The sequence below is a fragment of the Plodia interpunctella genome, chromosome 16 (assembly GCF_027563975.2).
Source record: "Plodia interpunctella isolate USDA-ARS_2022_Savannah chromosome 16, ilPloInte3.2, whole genome shotgun sequence".
NCBI classification, from domain to species: Eukaryota; Metazoa; Arthropoda; class Insecta; order Lepidoptera; family Pyralidae; genus Plodia; species Plodia interpunctella.
This window is the reverse complement of record NC_071309.1, coordinates 153,047-179,688: the sequence shown is the minus strand read 5'-3', so window position 1 is coordinate 179,688 and position 26,642 is coordinate 153,047. Positions and strand designations below refer to the sequence as shown.

General features: G+C 35.6%; 1 protein-coding gene and 1 pseudogene across 1 annotated transcript; both read left to right on the top strand.

Annotated features, from left to right (window-relative positions):
• Positions 1 to 701: 701 nt before the first annotated feature.
• Positions 702 to 12,231, top strand: LOC128676443 (O-acyltransferase like protein-like). The gene is made up of 14 exons (XM_053756553.2): positions 702 to 759; positions 793 to 992; positions 1,361 to 1,712; positions 2,575 to 2,757; positions 5,130 to 5,209; positions 7,253 to 7,455; positions 7,794 to 7,908; positions 8,460 to 8,674; positions 8,872 to 9,065; positions 10,348 to 10,483; positions 10,581 to 10,767; positions 11,123 to 11,265; positions 11,642 to 11,750; positions 12,105 to 12,231. Exons 2-14 carry the CDS (start codon positions 809 to 811, stop codon positions 12,218 to 12,220), a joined length of 2,217 nt encoding a protein of 738 aa, XP_053612528.1. The 5' UTR covers positions 702 to 759; positions 793 to 808; the 3' UTR covers positions 12,221 to 12,231.
• Positions 12,232 to 15,058: 2,827 nt separating this feature from the next.
• On the top strand, positions 15,059 to 25,322 carry LOC128676444 (O-acyltransferase like protein-like; annotated as a pseudogene).
• Positions 25,323 to 26,642: the final 1,320 nt, after the last annotated feature.

The window sequence follows — 26,642 nt, the reverse complement described above, 5'->3', positions numbered from 1 at the left end:
CAAACTTGTAGGTCAAATATTTTCGAAGTTATTCGAAAGCAAAATTTCACGTTTTCGACACTGATTCACTCACTCACTGCTGATCAAAACGGAACTGGCACTTCCTATGGGAAGTACCAGTTCTATTTTTGACCTAGAGAGCTGAAAATTAGTACAAGCGTTTAAAATGCCTACATAAAGAGAAAACTGTCTAATCTAGGAATATCGAAGATTGTGGGTGATTCTGTTGGTAAACCGAAAAAGCTCAGCCAAGCTATTATAGATAGCTATCGACATACTGCCTTTGCAAAATTTAATTTGCGTGGTATAAGATTCTTCTCGGCTAAACCAGCAGCGGGTAGAAATTCAAATGTTGCCGTAACAAAAGTTATTCAATATGATAGGCACATATATATATTAAGCTATAAATATAACATAGTTGAATAAACTAAATATAAGCATCTTGATTGCTTTTCTTCTGAACTTGGTAGGAAAATTTTCATGATATGGAAACTTAGAATTTGTGATTTCCTTAATCGTCGGATATACACAACCATCTGATATACGAGTATCTCTGCGATACAGCTATATCATAATAATTATCTCTAATCACAGTATCAATTACTAAAGCTCAATCAAATATGTCAAGATAAGATTAACATCTTTTTATCGATAACTTTTTATGTTTTTCTCAATAATATGCTTGTCATTTTATTTCTATACCCACGGGAGGAGGACGCAAATTTGACTGATATGTACAAGTAATTAAAACATAAAAAACGTTTTAACGTAAAATTATTTATTGAAAATACATTTTAAATAAGTCAAAATGAAGCTAACAATATGTTTATTAAATATAGTTATAGTGAGTACAGTGAACGCGTACGTACAGATGGTGGTCCCGGATGGCAAAAATGTATTTGATTTGGATCTCTACGAGGGGGTCCTGGATCCGGAATTGTGTTCGGAGCAGATGAGGATAGTGTCCAACCATTCGGAGCTTCTGAGTCAGTGTAAGGCACTTATTTTTATTTTGAGGATTATTTTATAATTTATTTAAGTACCTTAATTATAATAATACAAATCTCCTATATTTAAGATAAAATTAAGACATTATGACGTTAACTTCAACCAGCACGGGTCGCCTATTACATAAAAAGGTGGAGTTAAAGTTAACGCACAGTAGGCTGGTGCAATGTAGTGGTGTAAGTTATGGATGTCGAAGATCATCAAGAGCATGCAAAGATATCTTTAGTTGTCAGATTCCCGGGCTTGAACGCTTCGCTAGCGGTTGTGAAAAGAAAAAACATAAAATAAATAACTTTTACTTTGTCTCATATCTTTTGGACTGCATTTCACAAATGTAATCTTGAAATTTCAGTTTTGGATTCTGGCATCCGAACTCCCAGAGGCATCCTGAAAGGTAACCTTGTTGACATGGGAAACTACCACCAATGTCTGGAGATAAATGAAATGGTACAAAACAGACAAATAGAAGGAAAGTACTGTACAATATCAGTACCATTAGACCAACATATAGACTGGCCTTCTTTCCCGGATTGGGAGATTCCTTGGCCTAATATAACTCTGCCTGAAAATACAACATGGCCTGAACTCCCGTGGCCCGAAATAAGTTCAGTGAGCAGTCGGCTAAGTGAGCACACTATTGAGCAGATTAAGAAATATAAAATACTGAGGACTGAGTTCCAAATGATGGCTGCGATTTCGCCTAGGTAATCGAAAAATACCAAATTATCTATTACTACAAACGCAATTGCGTTTTCTGGTATTTCTGGTATCAATGGTATTTTCATGTACTCCTCAGACTTTATATGAAAATGTCGTCAAAACTGTATGCGTGATTAAAACTAAATTAAAATAATTTTGTACTTTTTGTTATATTGAGGAAATTTATAAAAAGGAAAAGGTATTATCGTTAACAGCAGACTTTATATGGCTATACTATAAAAGGGCTTAAATGATGTCTGTTTTAAGAATTCCTTATCAATATTACTGCACGTAAACTTCGAGTCATGTTACCGCAGGACACAAATGTTGGTAATATTTGCAATGATAAATCACCCGAAGTCCAATCGACGGAGTGCCTCAAAACTTTTAGTTCACATTATTAAGTATGTTGAGATGTTACATTTGTGTTAATTAGAGGAAATATCTCAACAAATTATCTGTAAAGAAAATACTCCTGTACTTTAGACCAAGTAGTCGTCATTTTAATATTGTAAAACAAAGAATTTAAAATTTAAACTATCATAAGACAGATTCTAAAGTCCAAGGGCCTCTTTCACCTCTTTCTGATGAAATAAATATCATATTGTAATCTGACTGATAAAACTAACTGATAAATAAACTAAATCTACCTGATATAATTAGCCAATCCCACCATCCAATGCTTTTAAAACATAATTTTTGATGCACAATGTAGTTCGATATACATTACATGTCGACTATCATCGATATTTTCATAAGCATGCGGTGAAACAATCAAGATTTGTCGATTATTTAGTTTCGACTTGACCTTACAGTCCATTAGCTAAGTTAAAGATAAGAAATATATATTCCTCTTCCTGTATTCAGGTCAGGCGAGGGAACGACGTCTGGTATGGAATTCAACTTAGCCTTATGTGTACCAAAGGCTTGCACCTCTCGAGATGCTATAAACTTGGTTGGAATTACAGACGAAATCGGTTTGAAGTACGAAGAAAATTTCTGTCGACTGCCCAAAGACAAGAAATGGGTTGCTGGGGACTACACGGCTATGTGAGTCAAAGTTTTTTGATGTATCTCAATGTTAGCTGCATTGTTTGTTGTATTACCAAGCAGACACACAAGCATCTCGTTCAGTACTAGGGATACAACCACTTTAAGTTTATTAATATTTGTAGATCTTCTGCACTTTTTTCTTTCTTTTGAGTTTCCTAACACTGGTGTCAGATTTTATTCAAGTTGCTTAAAGGCATCTGACATAACTTTTATGGCTACCTACGGCGTTTAGTGGCAAGTAATACATAAACACTAGTGAACTTAAACTGTCAACCAGTGTGCAGGTTTCCTCACGATATTTTCTTTCACTAGAAGCAAGTGTTGGTCTGTGAAAATTACTATATATGAGTCAGATTGGTACACAAACTCATGTGGCATGAGTAGGGTTCGAAGTTGAGACCTATCAATCATAGGCGGACGATCTTAACCACTCGACAACCACCGCTTCTTCTGCACTAAAATATGTGTTCGATATTAGCGGTAATTGGTTGTGGCTCATTCGATATAATACATACATATATGTATCGAACACATGCTATAATGGTGATTGATCTATTGAGTGGTTCTACCTAAAGTTCGTCAAAATATTATGTTGTTAATAAAATTGATAAAGGAAGTATTATAATCTGTTTTTGTTTAATTACAATTATTGAGAGCGTGATCAATCATACAACATGTCGTAGTCTACCACACAGGTGCGTTTTATTCAGTTTTATCAGATAAAGTTACAAATTTTTACAAGGGCAAGATGAAGTGATGCATTTACGTGTAACTATTAAATAAATCAGGTATACAAAGAGCGAAAGGATTGAGCGCATTAGACAGGATATGGCTAACAGATCGGTTAACATCAGACAGGGAGAAGTGTAGAGGAAGAAGGGAGAAGCGTGTCACTGTACCGACCCCACATAAAGTGGGATAAGGGATAAGGGTAGGCTGATGATGATGACAAAGAGCGAAAGGCTATTTTTATCTTATTTAGGGTTCCGATGGGATGTCTAACATATGTATAATATAGTAATATCTGATAAATATATTTACACCATACATATTAATATATAACTACTATGACTAGGTATAATAAAAATAGCGATATATTAATTGAAATATGTTTCTTAAAGTTAAATAGATTTTATATAGATACCGTCAACCTGCTATTGCCCGGAACTAAATACCCGAATTTTAATAAATCGGACCAGCGCCAGGGGATTATCCATTAATGTGTAACAGATTTTGGCTTTATAAAGTACTATCTGCGCCCAGGGGCTCCCGTGGGAATTTCGGGATAAAAAGTGTGTTATTCCAGGTTATATTCTACCCGTGTGCCAAATTTAGTAACAATCGGTCCAGTAGATTTTGCGTGAAAGAGTAACAAACATACATACACACACATTCTCACAAACGTTCACATTATAATATTAGTAGGACACTATACGAATATGTATAACTCGTTAGAGTGTAAATCGCATGCACTTGACCAATTGTTTTTGGAAAATATTATAAACTAGCTCTTCGCCCTCCATTGTGGGTTGATTTTTTTAAGATATAATTAGCCTATGTTTGAACAGAGGTCTTTAAATACATGCATACTAAATTTTGTCCGTTCAGCGGTTTAGTCGGGACAGCGAGTAGACAGACAGACTTTCGCATTTATATTACTTATTAAGTCATGGTGGTCCCTATAATTAATCATTAAAACTAATGTTTTACGAAAACGCAACCCTTTTATTTAAGTACGAGAGAGAGAGAGAGTATAGACAAGATCACGGAAACAATAGAAGTTACATCATAGACACTAGCATGTTATAGTTTTATTATCTTCGTGGCTGATGTACATTTTTACCTAGTGGCGCTAGTGTGTATACAACTAAAAATATTTCTATATATGTATTATTTCGATATCAATGACTAACAGTCCCCACCCCAGTGAAGAAGTGATTAGCTATTGATGGTACTAGCTGGTTACTTGAAATCATTACGTACCTTAATGGTCTATGAAAATACTTACCCCCAAAGCCCAATGTCAATACCTTCATTCTTATTGTTCTTAAATGTAACACAAATAATATGAAACAAATATTGCACGAGACTGACGTCTGAACAAGCAGAGCCTGTACCACAGAACACCAGCCCTCTATAACAATAGATTTGTCTCGCTTAAATAAAAAAAATATTTTTATTTAAAAAAATTTATAGCACCCGTGTATACATAATACGTTCTCCACCAATCAATCATAAAAAAATACCAAATTAGTCAATCACAAAAATAAAAGAATATTATATAATTGGATATTAAATTAAATTTACTTTCGTAGTTATTCTATCATAAATGGCTAAAATTTATTAATATATTTTATATTTAATTGCAGTGTAATATTTTCGTTACTCGGCATTCTAACCCTCGTCAGTACCGGTTACGACATTCGCCAAACAATCGTACTTCAACGAGGTAAGTTTTTTTTTTGCATTTTGATAGACCCTTATTTCTAATTGTCCAAAACTGATAATTATCAAAAATATACAAAATCCAGATATTATTTTTTTCAATTTATGGTGATATACATAAAAACCTTATGACCTAAAAAAATTACTTAAAACGATGTCTACTACCGACTTAACAAGCAGGTGAAGAAGATTCCAATGTTATAAAGTCTAAAATTGACTGCAGTTGTATACATTCACGTGACTGTACTTATAACCTTCGAACCTCACGTTCTTTAATTTGTCTCGTCATTCAGATTACGTTTTATGAAATCATTCGAAACTGAATGGAAATCACACGTACTCGTCTGGTTCGATTGCAATATCATAAAGATAACACCTGAATCCTCTAATACTACTACCGGCTAGACAGGGAATTAGCAACTAAGTCCTTCAACAAGATTAACTTATCGATTATAGTATTTCCAATAGTAACAAAAATATTAGAGCTATATATAATAGTGAAATATTGTCCACACAATGAAACCCAAATTTATTAGAATTCAACATCGGTCCATCAGTTCCAGGAGTTCCTCCATGGTTTTGCTAATTGCTTCACTTCACACGTCGACACCCACTTTTTCTTTTATGTGCTTGGTGAAATTATCTCCCAGTTTTCCTGGATCCTTCTTCATTCTACTTTTTCTTTTATAATATACCTATTTCCCTCTTCTATTTTCATTGGATAATGATGTTCCTTTTGTCTCCTATTTGGTTTCGAACCTCTTCGATTCTTTCTTTCCAGCTGATCGATTCCTATTTCCGCCAACAACATCTTGAATGCTTTCAACCTTTCCTTATCCTATTTTATCGAAGTCCAGGGGGCTTACCATCATCTCTTAATGCGATTCATCCAGGACCTAAATTCGCATCGCTAATTAGTACCATCAAGATTATATAACAATACATTATAAGTAGTATACCAAAACAATATGCCAATTCGATTTCATTCACCCATTTTGCATACAATTCCGTACCATTATTGTGTATTGAGAACGTAAACTGGATCGGTTAGCTGTCAAAATTGGCGATTCAAAAAAGTTACTATTTCAGATAGGTTTCCACGATAGAAGTCCCACAGACGTGGCGCTACTGTCGCTGAAAACAACGATGTGGTCTATCTGTTATTGATAGTTCCTAATTTTGCCACGGAAACTCTTTCGTGGTACGGTTTTTATGTTCCGAACTTTGTGTTTAGTTTATATGTTATGACCGACAAATTTTTAGTCTGCATGATATTGAATTTATTTTAATTTAAATATTTTATTTTATTGTGTTTTGTATTTACTAAAGTCATGTAACAGCAAGATAATAATATACATTTTAATTTTAAGTAACAAAGGAGTGCGTATATCAAATTCTTACCATTTTGGGCTGTTTGCCCAAAATGGTAAGAATTTGATATCGGAACGCAACTCTTGAAACGAGATAAAATATATCGACAAATAATAAAATATATAGCCTTATCTCTTTCTTACATTTGGCTACTGTCACTGGGGTTTACAATTCAGAGACAATTTTTATTTTTTTAATTATGATTTCATTCACTCCTTACTATTCAAATGCGACTTTGTTAAGATTAGTTGGTGGTACTAAATAACGCGATTCTTTTAGGTTCCTAAACTGAACTGCCATACAATTGAATCGTTTTGATGGTAGGCCCCCAGGTCTCGCATCCGTACAAAGCTATGTTACTTGTCTGTTCCTAAAATCTTTCCAAATAATATTTTCGCTATACTAGTGAAAATCAAAAACACCTCACAATCACATAATTAATAGTTATAGTATAGTCATAACGGCACAAAATATATTATTCACAAGCAAAATGAAGCTATTATCACTATCATATATCATCACTAGTGTCGAATGCGGTAGACCGTGAGAAAAAAAGTAGAAAAGTCGTAGTCTTGGGTGCGCACCCAAGACTACGACGCTTAGCAGCTAAGAAAGAAACTAGGAAAATGCTCAAGTGAAAAAATGAGTAAATTAATCGCTTAAAATATATTCACAGATCCAAAATCAGTGAACAAGCTATACCAGTCGTTCTCCGTGTACACGAACACACGAAGACTGCTGACGTTCGCGCCTGTGCCGGGAGCCATCGAGTGTCTGGACGGGGTGCGCGCGTTCGCTATGATATGGGTCATCATCGGACACACCTTCGTCAACCAGATCTCCGGGCTGCACATGGCTAACCCCATCGATTCTTTGAATGTGAGTTATTTTAGTCTTTCTCTCTTTCATTTCTCCATGTTCCAAATTGCGTTCGGCCTTGTAGGCTTTCTTCTGACTAATATCACTAATGCAAAAGCCTACACGAAAGCTTTCACGGCAAAATCTCTGAATCATTTTTATGAAATTTTGATGTAATAGACATAGGCGCTCTGTAGTTACAGTCTAAATTAAATTTCCATCACTTTTTACTCTCATGGGAGTTTCATTTTGGAACCGGTTATGTATGTTCACCATCATGTTTCTATATGTATATCTATGTTCTCAAACTTTAATACGAAAAAGCGTATATTATAAAACAAACCTTACACTTTTTTCAGTGGATCATATCTTTCAAATCACTATGGATCACGTCTGGCCCTATCACCGTAGACACATTTTTCATGATCAGCGGTCTCCTCGTTGTGTACTCCACAGCAGGCAAGATGACAAGAAGTAAGTACCTATTATAATAATGCAGTTTTCTATATATTACTGTTTTACCTACTATATTTTTTGTAAAAAAAAATAAAATGTAATTATATGCAATAAATCGTTTTGCACAAATGATTAAGAATTCGGTATTGAAATAATGGATCAAAATAAAAATAATCTAAATAGATGATTACTAACTGGAGTACCGAGTGGAAAAATCATTAATTATTGTCATTATTACGAGTATCTGTATGATATAGATACGGATAACGATACAGATCGTAGATATATGTACGTACTGGAACATGGACTTTGCGCCTGACTCATCATGGAGTTCTTCTTCTATTTGACTCGTTACGGCTACTTATATAATGAGACTATTATCGCTTGTTTTTTGACCTTGTAGAAGTTATCCATAGTGAACTCGAACCATTACTTTAAACTATCAAAAATAGTATAAACCTAATTGTTTTAGGTATCCTTTGAAATCAAATTTAGAACTTTCGCGTTTCATTCTAATAATGAAATTAATTTTTATGTTCGTGCTAAAACTAAAGATTTTAATTTCCCAGCAAAATTCGTAAAGAACGTGCACTTGTTCTATCTAAACCGGCTGCTGCGCCTGTTCCCGGTGCTCGCGGCCGTGATCCTGCTGCAGGTGTCTCTATTTAGCCGCATGACGGACGGGCCCTACTGGCAGGAGGTCGCTCGGCACACGCACAACTGCCGCGTGTATTGGTGGAGCACCCTGCTCTATTTCCAGAACTTCTACAACCCTGGCAGTATGGTATGTATGAGTATTCATTTTAAGAAGCATGCGGAGCTTGGTCAGAAAATGGATCAAAATCAAAATGTAAACGCATTTGTTTATATAAACTCAGATTTTTTCTGCAGGTTTCATATTATCAAGCTTATGGCAGTATCAACCAAATTCAACTTTTCTTATAGATTTTTTTTGTCTACAAATACACGTATTTCTTCCAGTGCCTCCCTCACTCGTGGTACTTGGCTATAGACTTCCACATGTTCCTCCTCTCCCCCCTGATTCTGTTCTGGGTGGTCAGTGGCAGAAAGAGGGCCGCATGGGTTGCCATCCTCACCGGGCTCTTGGCTTTTCTCATTGGATCTAGCATCTACAACTTCGTGAAAAATTTCCCATCAGCGTCCATTACCTTGGCGTGAGTATATTTATCATTACGTGCCTTAATTTAGATCCGCCCATTTTTGTGCTTATCTGTCGGTTTAACAAACTAATTTTTTTTTTCTGTTAATTAGGAATCAATACTATATAATAATAAAGACAGCGCTAGTCCTACAATGGTGCCGGAAGCCTAAAAATTTATAATTGCTTTGAACAAAGTTGTTACCGTACCGATTCTAGATAAATCCTGGTGATACTATCTCACATCAGCAATTAATGGTATCATATATATAGATTACTCAATAAACTCTTCATAATGCGATTTAAGTTAAATATATCAACGACTGACTGAAAAGTTAATTCCGTGCGATTATATAAATACTGTCTGCAAGACATTTTAAGAGATAATCAAATTATAAGTTCTAATACTGATAACATGTTTGATTTAATTTTATTACTATCTTTTGCCCGCGGCTTCGCCCGCGTGAATTTAATCGCAAAATCTCAGTAATTTTTTTATCCCGTACTCTGTAAGACTAAAACATGTATGATTCGAATTCGCATTTTTTCTAATCTTTAGTTCAATTTCCTGTTTCGCGCTGCGTGTCTCGTCCCACAAACTTGTCCAATCCCGCTTCCTGCTATGAAATATAGATATCCCGTACCGATACCTACATATTGTGCATGATGGCTCAATAGTTTTAGTTAGTAGATTTTGGCAATATGTCCCGTCCCGTTTCCCACTACGTGTCTCCTTCCGATTTCCCGCTCTGACTCCCACTCCCGCTCTCTGCAACACATGCCGTGCTGTGATGTTTTACGTCCCAGTTTCTATATCAAACTTTCATCGATAAAAAAACATTATTTATATTCTGTTTACACCTTTCTACAAAATTTTAAAGTAAATCGTCTCCATGGATTGTTATTTTAATTTTCCTACAGGACCCTCCTCATATTCCGGGATGAAATATCTTTAAGATGTTAACCCGGGATTCCGAGGAATTTTTGATACATAATTAGGTTTTCAATTATCCTACGGGAACCTGACCATTTACCGGGATGAAATGTATCTAAGATGTTAACCTGGTATATAAGGTACCTACATACCAAATTTCAAGCAAATCGGTCCAGTAAATTTCGAGTGACGCGCGTTCAGACAGACAAACAGACAGACAAAAATTTCCAAAACTATATTTTCGTCATCTATATCAGTAACTAAGTATATTCCACGAAGAATTTAAAAAATATATATCCAATGTACAAATTTGGCCTTTCTTCAATTTTATTATATGTGTTGATTATTATTATTTATTTTCCAGCCGGCCGCAGGACCAGCCTGCCTATCTACAATACTACTACGTGAACACGCTGACAAGAGGCTCTCCATTCTTCGTGGGAATGATCTATGGATATATGCTTCATATGTACCGGGGGCAGAAACTGACTATTTCTAGAGTATGTATTAGTCTAAGAGTGGGTTGCACAAGTCATTTTTGACTTAACCTGTGCGCATGCGCACCATCGGAATCTCAAAAATTTTAATGATGTGCAGGTGAGCGCCTGCATGTTGTGGGTCTTGGCGCTGGCCATCATCGTGGGTATAGTCTGCATCACCAACCTCGTCGTGCAGGCGGACTGGGACAACCAGCTCGCCGATAACCTCATCAACTCCTACATGAGGCCGATCTGGGCTCTAGCCGTTGGGTGGATTGTGTTTGCTTGTTCTAAAGGATACGGAGGTTAGACTTTTTATTTTAGAGTTTGTTATCACATCTATATCTTGAATTCCTAGTTGCATTCACGGTTGTGTTAAAACCGAAGCCTAGGATTTGCGTGAAGAAATATACCTTAAAATTTTGAAAATTACGCTATTGATTTTGCCAGCCTGATGACCAACTGCCATGACTATTCTTTCTTAGATTCTCCTTAATAAGGTAGATAGAAGCGCCCATAACTGCCTGAAGAGAGTGATGTACTCATAACGTTGAGGAGGCTAGTAACATTTGTCAGGCTCGTGGGAAGTGGAATTCCCTAGTCTCTGCCTACATCTATAGGACATAGGGTGTTTAATGCATATGTCAATTCTATGGTCAGGTCCTGTGAACTGGGTGCTATGCCTAGGGATGTGGAAGCTGCTGGGGCGGCTGTCCTATGCGATGTACATCATCCACTATCCGCTGATCTTCGTCGTCAATGGCACGTACGTCGCGCCGCTTCACTTCTCGGTTGAATTCTCTGTGAGTACATTGTGGTCTGGTAATATAACAGAGTAAACTAAAAAAACTTATTAAATATTGCATAGAAGAGTAAAAGATGGATAAGCAAAAGGGCTTCTTCATTCTTCGTCAAATTTTCTTTTGTTATGTTTTTTCATTAACCAGCGATTTGGTTCATCAAACCGTTTACTTGTAAATATACCCAAAAACCAAACTCTAATTACCTATTAATAAAAGTACAATTAGACCGAGTTTGGAAAACATTTTTTGCACAGAAATAGACTAGACCTCTATGAGTTAATTTGTACTATCTTTAATCGTTAATAAACAGACGAAGTAGCGAGAAGACGCTATATTTTAAACATGAAATAAATGACGTAATATGTTTTGTTGTCAGCTCCACAAGTTCTGCACAGACTTCGCTATCGCGGTGTTCTCCGCGTTCGTGGTGACCCTGCTGGTGGACTCCCCGTGCTCCACGCTCATCAAGATGGCCATCGGCGGAGGTTTGTATTACAACATTATTGTTGTCGTCTAAAGTTTACTTAAGTTTACTGACGACTTCCAAAACGCATTTGAAGAGCAGGCGGAGATAGAAACTACACCTTCGAATATACACTAAAAATGTCTTTTGATCTTACGTCCCCTGTGGTGTAATAGTCACGCCCGTCCGTCATATATTCGCCAAATGTGCGTGTCTGAGGGACTGCTTCTTGCAAAAAGTTGGTCATAGAAATGTAATACAACTTTTTTTGCTAAAAACGGTATATACCATTCGTCATATATTCGTTGTTGTGAAGTTGTTGGCCAAAATAGTTTTGAATCTCGAAACTGACTAAACGACGTTTGTTTTTTTCCAGGTCCAAAAAGACCGCCACCAGTGAAGCAGCCTGAAGACCGGTCGGATGTCAAAAATAGAGACATCGATATTATCATAAGTTCAACTCCAGAAGCTTCGAATAAAGCAGCTTTATAGTCGAATTATAATTTGTGTTTGTTTTTTCACCCTACGCACTACTTACTATATGATTATTATAATTCACACTAGTATTGCAAATGTAGAATTAAACAATTAATAGCGTGAATATAGAACCAGCTATTTAGTCCTTAAAATGCACAGCGAAAGATACTACAAAAGAGTGTTACTACCAATGTTGACATAATGTGAAACAGGACGTAGCTACATTAACTTATATAATAACTAGCTTTTTCTCGCGGCTTCGCACATGTGAATTTCAGTTTTTAAAAGGAATCGAAAAAAATTTCAGTTATTCTTTTATCGGGTATTCTAAGGCTGGTAAAATTTATTTATTACTTTAATTATTTAAATTCGTATTTTTTATCATTTTTATATATTTTTGTTAGCTTCTGGTAGAGGGTCGAGCGTGGTGCCATCTGTCCACCACGCTACATGCACAACGCCGCAGATGTAAAAGCCGACCAAAACGCAACGAATGACAAGCCACTACGGACAGATGGCACCACGGTCGAATCTCTACCAAAAGCTAACAAACCTAGACCGCGCAGACAGTGCGTTTTCGATTGGAAGCATATATACAACCTCCGACATGACACCGTCGGAGCCGTGCGGTTCCCCAGGCGCAACACCTAGCCTGGCGGGAAGATCTTCCCTTTGTGGCGATCCAGCATAATCACTTAGCTCCCGCTACAATACCACTTTTAAAATTACTACTTCGGTCGCCGAGTCAAGGATCGTCATCGTTCCATGTACTCATAATGTTATTCCATATTTTATATAGCGAAAAGAGATTAGTCATTTAGATTAAAAAACAATATAAGGTTTTGTTTATTTTTAAACTTATCTTTACGCAATTTAGTATCTCATTATTTTATCATATAATGAGTCACTGAAGTATAAATAATATTAAAAAGCCAACTTTTGATAGTCGCTACGTTATATTCACGATTTGAGGAAGTCAACTAAAATACAGAAAGTAATTGTCAAAATTTGAAAAACACTGATTTTAAAACCACACACCTAATTCTACTAAAACATCCGCTACAAAACTCGCCAAATCTCGGTTAAGCATTTTGTTTCTCTATAAAAAGTAATGAAATCTCTAGAGATATTAATACTCATTCTCCAGAGATAATCTAGATATCTCTAGAGAAGATAAATCCTAATCAAGTCTAAGGTTCCTTACTGCGATTTCTTTATTAATATATTATTATTATTCTTTTTCTAATTTTATGTGACAGTCCTTTGAGTACGCGAGAGAAATTTCCTTTTAAAGCGCATTGTATATACTTCGAATACTTCGGATTCCAAGACCTGAGAATGAATCCCTGGATAGGACAACTTTTGTTACGACATAATTTCTTTATTTCGTATAGTTTAGCTGGACCATCATGGGTCTGTATCAGGTGTTCTATGTCTTTGATTTTTATACCTCAATAGAAAATGCTCATCAGACTGAACAACTTTTGTTCGGGCGTCATTTTTATATTTCCTGAAGTTTAGCTGGGCCATCGTAGTTTTCCATCAGGTATTCCAGTTATCAAAATAATTTATACCCTATATGTTGCTCAGACTTAATAAAAAAGTTTCATTCGAATCCGACCAAAAGATCTGGAGATTAGCGTATACAAACAGACATACAGACAAACAGACAGATTTTTTTTTCAAATTATTACTATATTGCCATGACTCTATCGCCTTATTTTGTTTTTATGTAAATATATTTTATGTACCTATTATTTTTATCTACTGTTTTATTACATGTATTGACGATGATTGCGAATGATCTATCATCTTTTTAGATACGAAATTAAATATTCTTGGAATTGCTTTAATTTTGTTTAGTTTTCCCTAAAGTTTGTGTGAGTCATATGAGGGGATCTTTTTTCTAATATAAGAATCTGTCGACTGAATCATAACTGTAATTGTTAAACGATTATTTATTTATCTCGCTCTAATTCAATAGCAGTATTTATAATATATGAATAGTAGGTATTCGTTCACCCATCTTATTATATGAATCATAAATAATTGATACGGTATTGCATCGGTGTCGTAACACAGGAATCGCAACATCACCAAAGCCACCAAAGTTAAGCTCTTGCGAACGCTGGTATTCACTATCCTAATCTTCCTATATGCGACAGAGACATGGACAGTGCGTGAGTTGGAAAAGGGGAAAACAGATGCTCTACAGATGTAGTGCTGTAGAAAGATGCTCGGCATATCGTGGAGAGAATTCCGCATCAACCTGTCCATACTTCAGGAACTCGGCAGCGCCTATCAACCTTAGTACAGACATATTGCATATTGCAGTACTTTGGCCATGTTTTAGACGTGGAAACGATGCAATAGAGCGGCTCGTCGTGCAAGGAAAAGTGGAGGGAACCGCTCACCTATGCGCTGGACCGACCAAATAAAATCCGCAGTGGGAAACCGAGTGTCAGACTGCGCCAGACGGTGTGCAAACAGAGAGAGATGGCGGGAGAACGTAAAGAAAGCTGTGTCCGCACTAACACCAACATGGATGCCTCAATGTGACCACGACGGCTCTGCCAAGACGATAGAGAAACGAGAACGACAGAGAAGATTGCATCGGTGTAACCTAGATATACTACTGATTGTACTAATATCATAAATGCGAAAGTTTGTGAGGATGTGTGTATGATCGACCCAAAAAAAAATATTATCATTAAGTGCGGAACACTTAGGAATACTTAGGAAGATTCAGTGGAATGATATCAACTTATAAACCCCACAGTTTTTAAGAATTTTGATTATTTTTAGATAAGATTACTAATTAATACAACCCGTCTTAGATATATATACTCATACACACATCTGTGATACATTCAACTCATTGACAGCGTCACTCTCAGCACAAGTTGGGGAAAATGGAGTTACATATATTATGCATACTTTTGGCTATACTGAGTGCTGTCGATGCACGATTAAATCTAAAAAAGAAGAATACTGTATTTGATCAAGCCCTTTACGAAGAGGTGTTGGATCCTGAGCTATGCCATCAACAAGTCACGTATTTGAGCAGTGATACGTTACTTATGCTAAGATGTAAGTATTAATAAAACATTTATTTGAAGTGTGCTAAAAGCTTTTTAAACATTTGAGACTGATGACTGAAGATCACGGAGTACAAGACTAATTGTCGTGTCGGTACCTCTTGAGCTAATTATATTACACTAGCTGCGCCCTGGGGGTTCGCTGCCGTGGGAATACCCGTGTACCAAATTTCATTACAATCCCAGTAGATTTCGCGTGAAAGAGTAACTGCACATACATACATCCTTACTACAAACTTTCACATTTATAAATAGTAGTTACTCAGTACCTACGTAAATGTTTTAATTTAGTAGTTAGTATTTTTATCGTTTTCAATCAGTTGTCTTTAATAAGAAAACGGAGTAGTTTTTAAATATTATTCATACGAAGTTTCAACCCTTTATTTGTACCCTATAGACGGTGTATTCTAATAAACAATGAAACACGTTTAAAAAAAAATTAACTTTTGAATTTTTATAAAAATCGGTGCCGTTTAAAGATTTTTCCATACAAAAATTCTACCCCTACAGATTTTTAATATTCTTTGTAAAGTATTTATCTTTACCAAATTATAATGGTGTTTTTCCCAGTATAATTTTATTTTTTGTATTTTATTTGGTATATTATGTTTTTTCAATATATTTTTTAGTAATTAATAAGTTTAAAAATAAAACATAGTAATTTATTTTCAAAAATGTTTTATAATACATAGATAGGTACATATAAAACATTGCTTATTCACTAAGTCTCAGTTTGCGTATCTCAACTGATTTAGGTCCTTGGCCATAAAAATCTGAACTTTATAAAATACGTTTTACTATTCTTCCTGATACATAATTGGCAGTTTAGATCAATGGAATAGCTTGTAACAAAATTTGAATAATTTCAAAATAAAAATTCCACTATTCCAAGCTTAGCTTCCAAAACTAAAAGCACTGATCCAAGTGATCCATCCTAATTTTAAATCATTATTACAGTTTTTGACGCTGGATTACGACTACCGAGATCTATACTAATGGTTAACTTAGTAGACTTCGGCAACTACCATCAATGTCTTGGTATCGACGAAGTCAGAGCAGATCATGAAATAAAAGGAAAGTACTGCATGTTGCGAATACCGCTGAATAAAGGTTTCGACATCGAAATTCCTGGCCTTTCAAAAGACAATGTCGATGAACTGCTGAATAAAAGAATCAAAGAGGCTCAGACATCACTTGAGTTTGAGAAAATGGTACAACATTTAAGTGGTGACTTTGAATGGTATGCTGAAAGTAAAACTCTTACAATTTTAAGGATATAACATAAATTGCAATACTTAATTTATCTCTGTCTCATCCAGGTCGGAAATAGTCGATGTCCTCTCCCAGATGTCACTCCAGCTGGCCGTGTGTATTCCGAGGCCGTGCAGCCTGCAGCAATCAATGACGTCGGCGCTGTTCAACCTCTCCGCCGTGGGGTTCCAGTTCGAGGAGGACTTCTGTCGACTGCCTGGCGACAAGCCCTGGAGCCCAGCCGATTACACTGCTATGTATGTATTTTGTTTTATTTTTATTCGAATATGAAAATTTTATTAAATGTTTGCTTTTATATCTCGCTACAACTAAGACCATAACTAGGCAAACCCGTTAGTTCACTGACAAATATAATGTAATTGAAAAGACAATAGCATAATGTTATTTCATGACGCATTTTAAATTATCTATTTTTTTCAGCGTTTTGTTTTCTGTCATCGGATTGATTACGGTATTGAGCACGTGTTATGACTTGAATCACTGTTTAATCCTCAAACAAGGTACGGAAAATACCAGTATTTATTATTATTTAATAGCTGCGCCCCGGGGCTTTACTCCTGTGGGAATTTCGAGATAAAGAGTACTCGACGTGTTATTCCAGGTTATATTCTACCAGTGTACTAATTTTCAAAGCAATCCGTCTGTAAATTTTGCGTAAAAGAGCGTGGAATTTCCAAAAGTCCTCTCTTAGTGCTCACCTCCCCAGGGAACCTTTATGTCAAATTCCAGCTTCCTACACCCAGTAGTTTCGGCTGTACGTTGTTGAAGGGGGTTAAAGGGGTGAAAAGCTGTAAATATGAAAGTTCTATACCATTGAAGCTAGTTACTTGAAAATTTGGATTTTGGTTGTTTACAACAATGAATACGTGTTTCATATTTTTCTGAAAATTAACCCTCAACCCGTTCAATAGGGGGATGAAAGATTATATGAGATTTAATACAGTTTTCAAGATAAAAAGCTGAAAATTGGCACACTTACATTTTGTAGTAAATAACAGTAATAGTAAATACAAAAATATCTTTAATTTAGGTTTGTGGTTAATTAAAAACCAGGTCGTAAAACGTCATGGGAAATGGGACGGCACGCGTTGCAGAAAGCGGGACCGGGAGTAGGAGTGGGAAATGCGAAGGTGACACGTAGTGGGAAACAGGACGGGACACATTGCAAAAAGCATGATGGCACAATATGTAAGAAACGGTACGGGATATCTACTTTACATTACATAACAGGAAGCGAGATTGGACAAGTTTGCGGGACGAGACACGCAGCGGGAAACAGAAAATTGAACTAAAGATAAAAAAAATGCGAATTTGAATCATATAGGTTTACCAGTATTACAGAGTACGCGATAAAAAAATTACTGAGATTTTGGCTATGAAATCCACGCGGGCTACGCCGCGGGCAAAAGCTAGTATATGATTAAGATTCGAATTTTTTCTCATCTTTAGTTCAATTTTCTGTTTCCCGTTACGTCTCTCGTCCCGCAACCTGACCAATCCCAGTTCCCTTCATGTAGAGATCCCGTACCGTCTCCTACATATTTTCCCATCTCATCAGTATTACCTACGTCCCGTATTTTTAATAACCACAAACGTAAATTAAACATTTTACGGGTCTTTCTTCAAAAATAATGATGTTTCATATACATTTTCACCTCTACATTATACCCCTAAAGATGTAATTTTCAAAAAATTGATAATTCATTATTAAACTTTCTTCTTCACTTCAAAAATGATGTTTTCAGCTTTTTATCTTAAAAATTGTATTAAATTGTAATCTATATCACCCCCCTTTTGAAGGCATTAATTTGCTGTAAACAACTAAAATCCAAAATTTTAAGTCACTAACTTCATCGGTGTGGAACTTTCATATAAACGTATTTCACCTCTTTCACCCCCTTCGGGGTAGAATTTCCAAAAATCCTCTCTTAGTGCTTGCCTACACTCCCAGGGAACCTACATGCAAAATTTCAGCTTCCTACGCCCAATAGTTTCGGCTGTGCGTTGTCTGTTACTCAGTCAGTCACTAAGTAACGCAAGAGTTTATATATTAGTATTATATATACATTAGCTTTTGCCCGCGGTTTCGCACGCGTGAATTTCAATTCTTAAAAGGAATCGAAGTAAAATTTCAATTTTTTTTTATCGCATATCTAAAATTTGTTCGTATTTTTTTCATCTTTAATTCCCCGTTTCTTGCTATACGTTTTCTGCTACGAATTTTCTACGAAATTTTGAGATTGAGTGTTTTTCGCTTTTATGTAATATATAGATAGGCTTTTTAAAAGTCTTGGTGGCGCCATCTATTATCCATATGTTCAAAACTAAAAAATAACAAAATTAAATGTAAAATTAATACCTTCTAACTATATCTATATCCGACATTCATAAATTTAAAAAAATGATTATTTTTTCTGTTTACACCTTTAAATCGGCTCCGTGGATTGTTATTTTAATTTTCCCACAGGACCCTCCTCATATTCCGGGATGAAATGTCTACTATTTTTCATTAATTATTTTTTGTGTTATAAAAAATGTACAAATATGGCCCTTCTTCCATTAGTTAATTTTGTTTTTAACTATCCTATCCTAGGGAACCTGACCATTTACCGGGATGAGATGTATCTAAGATCTTAGCCTGGTATATAAGGTACCGACTTACCAACTTTCAAGCAAATGGGTCCAGTAGATTTCGAGTGATGCGTGTTCAGACAGACAGACAGACAGACAGACAAACAAAAAATTCCAAAACTATATTTTCGTCATCTATATCAGTAACTAAATATATTGCATGAAGAATTAAAAAAATGTATCCAATGTACAAATTTGGCCTTTCTTCAATTTTATTATATGTATTGATGATGATACTGATATAGATTAATAGAAGTTATAATAATCCTTTTCTATTATCTACATTTTTTATTATCTGGAATCCAGTTTGAGTGATAAAATGTCTTATCCTTATAACACTAAATATAAAAATATTGATCATCTATAATATACTAGCTAGTGCCCGCGGTATTGAATGCGGTTTATCACACGCTATGTCACGAGAGTCGCGTATTTTCGCCTAATATCGCGATTAGTCGCTTTTGAGCGTAAAGGAGTAACAAACATACTCACAAACTTTCGCCTTTTATTAATGACACGGAATGGAATGAGGTAACAACTCACTTCTATTATTGTTTCAGCAAGATATATAGACTCACTATAAACAATGTTTTAATATAATTTAATAGAAACAATAGAATCAGTCTTAAATTTATTATTTTTATGGAAATTTCATTAATTTCAGATCCAAAACAAGCTAACGTACTATACAGGTCTTTCTCCGTTTACACCAATGCAAAAAGACTGACTTCTTTTCCGTCCAATTCCATCCAATGTTTAGACGGAATAAGAACCTTGGCTATGCTCTGGGTGATCGTCGGACACACATTTGATACGCAAATTTTCATGATCAATCTATGGGATGTTAGAGAAGTAAGCTAAAAGAACATTATATTTTTCTTTCTGTCGAATAATATATATATATATTTATATATTTCAGACCTGCATGGAAACACAAATACTTGAAATAACGTACTGATAAAAATGTATATTCATTTTGCAGTGGCTTGACAGTGCCAAGTCCCTTTGGATTATGTTAGCGCCATATACTGTGGACACATTCTTTTTACCGGTATTCTGCTTGTCTATACCACAGCTGGAAAACTCACAGGAGGTAAGTTAATGAGTAACCAGGTTATTACTAATTCTAGATGAATGTTTTCAGAAAATGGAGGACTTGCATATAAAAACTTTCTCTGCTCATAAAATGAAATTAGATTGAACTTCATATAATTGGGTAACAAATCTTAACTAAACACCGGAATTGATTTAATAAAAACACTTTTCTATTTTGTTTCAGCTGGTCTGATAAAGAACCTTCACCTCTTCTATCTGAACCGACTCCTCCGGCTGTTTCCCCTTTTAGCTTTAACGGTGCTGCTCCAGGCCTCTCTTCTGAACCACATGTTCGATGGGCCGTACTGGATCAATGCCGGCAACCAGGTCCACAACTGCAGGCAGTATTGGTGGACTACATTACTGTACATTCAAAATTATGCGACACCTACATCTATGGTGAGTAATTTGAAACAAAATCAGGTGAAACGTTGATCAAAGTCTATTAATTACCAAGATTATTAGACTACTACTACTACTATCATATGATTTGCTATCTGTTGATATCTGAGATATCAACCTAGACATATCAATAGATAGCGAATATGAAGTCGCTTCCGGGATAATGAGCTTTTTTTAGAAATATCTCTTGTGATTATATTTTGAGACATTTTAAATTTAAATAAACTAATCAATATGAATAATTTGACAAGTTCAATAATGAGTCTATTTTTTTTATTTGTTAAGTATTGAGACTTTGTTCATACATAAGATGCAGAAAGATATACAAATTTTATCCTGATTTTACTTCCGAAAAACTAAAGATTTTTGTGCTTTTTGCTAGTGTTTGCCCCACAGCTGGTACTTGGCGATCGACATCCAACTACACATCATCTCCCCGGTGGTCCTGTACTGGGTTCTCAACAAGAACAGGAAAGTTGCTTGGACTGTTCTCACCGTAACGTTGTGTATTTTGTTTTCGACGACAACTTACTACAACGCTTACAAACAGTTCCCTGGCAACAATGTTGTACTTAGGTTGGTATTTTGTAAGCGATAAGGTCTATAATATTACGATTTCTACAAACCTACTAACAATCGATCTGTGTAGTAATATATTACTTGTAAGTATTACATTTTGTAATGAATGTGTTCTTTAATTTTGTATCTGCCTGCTAATTTGCAAATATCGTCAAATAAATAAAAAATGTTACAGGAAAATATTACTAATTATTATATTTAAAAAAATAGTTAAATTAAAGTATCACTCCACTCTGCTCTTTTATTAATTTTAGATATAATTATGTACATTTGACAGCATGCCAGGCTTTCCAAATTCATTGCAATTTCGCCATTATTACCGCGGCATAGAGATCTCGGGAGGGTAATTTGATTGTACGTTTGGAACTACATATGTTTTAATATCCATATCAACTCTATATTTCAGCGGCGCTGTGGAGGATTACATGCCAAACTATTATATGAACACTTTCACAAGAGCGGCTCCATTTTTCGTCGGAATGATATTCGGATACATTCTCCACACGTGGAAAGGAAAAACACTTAAAATTCACCCTGTAAGTATATCGTCCTGAGTGTGATCACTTCCTGGATACTGATGTCGAAATTTTACGTTTAATATGTATTGCAAGTGGAACTTAGAGGGCACCACAATAGGCTTATTTGATGATGAAACCGAAAAATATTGTCCATAATTCCCTAATATGAAATCTGTAACGTCGACAGTCATAAGATTATTAAATTATTTTTTTCTTCTCAGGGATTAGTGGTACTGTTGTGGACCCTCACGTTCACTATCTTCGGCCTGATCGCGTACGCCATACACGAGGTGATTCAGATTACTTTCGACAACCTCGTGGTGGACGTCATCATGACCACTTACAGCCGCTCGGCCTGGGCCGCGGCTTTGGGGTGGATGATTTTTGCCTGCGTCAATGGTTATGGAGGTATTATTCCCATTATATGTATTTTGTCCATGCTGGTCCAGGAGATAAATATAGAATGCGGTAGCTGCTTTTCATTCCGCACAGATTGTAAAATCCAATCAAGAGAAATGGCTATATACATGAGACACTTCTTACAAGCCTTGTGCTAGCAACCTGACACTATATAAATTAATTCCATCAATTAGCACAGCTCTGTCTACCCCATAAGGGATAAAGACGCGACACTGTACCAGTATGCATTGGTGTTACGATATTATGCTTCATTAGTAAGATTGTACAAACATCATAGATAAAATAAATTACTTATTGTTTTGCCTATTTTCCGTGGGTGTAGGTAATACAAAGCAGGATTTTAAATCTAATATCATAATGAAATGCTGCGTTCTGGTTTGAAAGTTGCAACCTCATTTTCCTACTTGTACAAATTGTGAAAGAGCCATCTAGTGAAATAGTTCTGAACTTACGAGATAACCAAGCCGTGCTTGACCGGGTCTTGGCGTATCGATGTAGTGCCGGTGTGTAGCCGGCACTACCGCCGAATTCAGTCAAATTCGGATGATCGAATAATTGAAAATTATTTATTGTAAGTATTTATTTACTGTAAAGAAATGCTGCATTATACGTTGAAACCACCAAATTGAAAAGAACTTTATGGTGATAGTGTATAGCCGTCAATCAGTAGATTGCTAGTAATAGATAAATAATAAGCTTAGATCAGATAATAAGTTGTATTGACACGATTTTGGTAGCTGTAAGTTTCATACCTTTTTATTTAATCTACCTAATTAACGTTGATTTCCAGGTCCGATCAATTGGTTCCTGAGCCTTGACATGTGGAAGCTGCCAGCTCGACTGTCTTATGCGATGTACTTGCTCCATTATCCGTTGCAATTTTGTACGCTACAGAAATAGCTCCAGTATACTTCGATGTTGCAGCATTTGTAAGTATCTATCTTAATAATTGACTTGAAATTTGGCATGTAGGTTCCCTGGGGAGTGTAGGTGAGCACTAAGAGAGAATTGTCGGAAATTCTACCCCGAAGGGAGTTAAAGGGGTGAAAAACTTTTATATGAAAGTTCTACACCTATTAATAACTTGAAAATGTGGATTTTATTAGATTACAACAAATTAATGGATACGTGTTAACCTCAACCCCTTGAAAAAGGGATGAAAGATTGTATGGGACTTAAAGCAAGTTTCAAGATATAAAGCTGAAAATTGGGAAACGTACTCTTTGTCATTTTTAAAGTGAAAATAACTTAAAATATTAGGTAAGAGGGAGAAGAAGAAAATATAATAATGCAATTTTTTGAAAATTGCATCTCTAGGGGAATAATGTAGGGGTGAACATTTATATGAAACTTCGTTATTCTTAAGATTTCTTAGAAAATTGGACGGCACGCGTTGCAGAAAGCGGGAGTGGGAGATGTAGCGAGAAATGGGGCGGAGATAAGTAGTAGAAAAAGGGAGGCAAGTAGTGGGAACAGAGGTGGGACACATTGCGAAAAATTGTGGTGGGACAATATGTGATAGGTTATAGTACGGGATCTCTACAGGAAATTGAACTAAATTTGCGAAAAAATACGAATTTGAATCACGCAAATGTTTACCAGTCTTACAGAATACGCGATCAAAGAATGACCGAGATTTTACTATGAAAATCACGCGGGCGAAGCTGCGGGCAAAAGCTAGTAGTAAATAATACACTACATAATTACGAAAATGTGTTATACTAGCGCCCCTCCCGGCTTACGGCGAGCGGCGTAAAAGCATAATAAATATTAGTTACCTTCCTCACGAATCACTATCTATTGGTGAAGACCATAGATAATAGAAATGTGTAGACCGTACAAAAAGACGCAACAAGGGGACTTCTTTATATAGATACTGGATATTGCCCGGGGTTTCGCTTCCGTGATAATTTTGAGATAAAATAGCATATAGCAATCTTGAATAATACGAGTATACCTTTTTAATGGAGAAAGAATTTTTGAAATCGGTTCGATAGTTTCGGAGATTACCCGCCTTAAACAATCTCAATACAAAGTCACAAACTCACAAACGCTTATCTAATAACAATATAGACAGATTCTATCAAAATAGAACATGCGCGAGAAAAATGCTCATGAATTACCTATCTCACGTGAATGTCTTCTTCAAGACGGTGGCATAGCAGATAAAGCTAGCGCTGATACGACCACGTCTTGCGTCAATCGACAAATATGAAACAAATCCGTGGCCATGCTGTGATGTTGTAGATATAGATATACTGTCATTTACATTTTGTAAAAATAATGCATTTATTTTTTCCAGACTTTCAAAGCATTGGCGTACATTACGCTGACTTTCATCGTGTCCTTCTTCGCCTGTCTATTGATCGACGCTCCCTGCTCCGTGCTGTTCAAAATGATATTGGGTGGTGGTGAGTATTTAATATTTTTACTAAAAATATTTAACATCTAAACTTTATGTACGACGTCAAATTTTTAGTTCGTCAATAATTTCCTCTTGTCTAATTTGTACCAATAGACATATTATTAACAGAATTATCCCTTATTATACATGAGTGTAAAACATTCCTCTTCATTGTCACATACCCCGTAGCTGAGGGTCATGGTCGTTACGTGGAATTAAACACACAGCTACTTTCCAGACATTATTAATGGAGTGGTTTGCCATTGCCTTCTCCATTTCACACAGAAGTTGATAATCTACTAGAGTGCAGGTTTCCTCACGATGTTTTCCTTCACCGGAAGCAAGTGGTGCTCGATGAAAACTATTATGCATTATGTTATGCTTTATACATATAAAACAATTTTAAAAAAAATGTAAACAATAATAACATATTATTCATATTATGAAAACTGGGCACTTTTCTGTAACGAAATATTAAATTTCAGGTGTAAAGAAAGAAAAGTCAACAGTGGCGCGCCTCGAAGATAATGTAGAAGCAGCCAAGGCAGACCCGCCGTCCGGCGAACTCGCGACAACAAGTTATAAAAATGATGATACCTCTTAATAATTAAGTTTTATAATATGGTTACTTTATTGGCTAGTATTTAGGTTTATATGTAATTAATGTAAATTATTAACAATATTTCTGCTAATGTTAATGCTATTTTTCTGATTTTCACTTTTTGATGGCATCCTAATAACAAATCCATATCGACCCATCTGACTCATATTTTTCTATTTTATCTAGTTTCTGAAATAATTAATGAAAATTTTCCGTTAAGTAATTGTTTTATATGATTGCTCATAGCTATAATGCGGCTATCTAAAATTGCATGGCTAAAACGACATAAAAACTAAATAACTTGGAAGTTCTGAATAATTTTACTTCCAAATGCATAGATTGAATTCCGTTATCCGAATTTTGTAAGTAGCTATAATACGGTTAAAATACTTTAACCGTCTTTTACTTATGTAAAGTTCAGAAACTTTTAGATTTGCGACCCTAGACTATAATGCCGCTATGACGGCAATTTAACGTTTTATTGCCGAAATTTTTATTAGAATGATACATTTATGGACTAATCAGTGGCCAAATTATTTAACTAATCTGTAAATTGTTGAAAATATAGTCACAACTATAATGCCGCTATCCCACATTACTACTATAAAACGCCGTTAAGTTTTCTCACTGGGGGGCGGTGCGGATCTTGTGCGGGAGGATAATCGAAACAAATTCAGTCCCGTGCTGGAGTTTTAACAAGACGAGTGTGCGCTGCGTTTGGGCTGCCATCTTCCCGCGCCACGCGACGTAACTGTTGGCGCCAAATATTACGTAAGTATTGCATTGTTTTATTAACAAAATGTTATTTAGGATTATTAAAAAAATAACGCTGTGTCTTATGCTCATCGATTAGGTTATCGTCAGATAGGTGTTGTGAAATCAAGTGATGGTTTTTGTTATTTAAATGTTTTTGTCCCGAGATATTTGCTTTGTTTCTCTAGTGTCAAACATATCAATGACTACCTACGTATTGGACTAAACAGACACGCTTTTGATCAGTATTTATATGTACTCAGTCATTCATAAATTTGTTTTTGTTTTCAGAAAATGTACACTAGAAAAGATATCATTATGTGCAAAATGATGAAGCCAGTAAGAATGAAAGTTACTGATATAGAAACCATTTATTCTCGGCCATATGATTTTAAAGACCATTCCTGCATTTTTGATTATCAGAAAGAGTATAGTAACACTCTGAATTCTGCACACATACTGTATAATTTTCAAAACATTGAGTCTTGAGTGGACGAAGCAAAGAATTCTCACAAACCATACAAAAATATTACATCGGAAAGAGAACAAGCTGAACGACAAAATGTTAAAATCAAACGTCAAATAGTAAATACGGGATTGCATCATGTCGAATGTATTGAAGAGAACCAAGTTTCCGCAGATTTTCTGTTCTGCAATGAAGAAC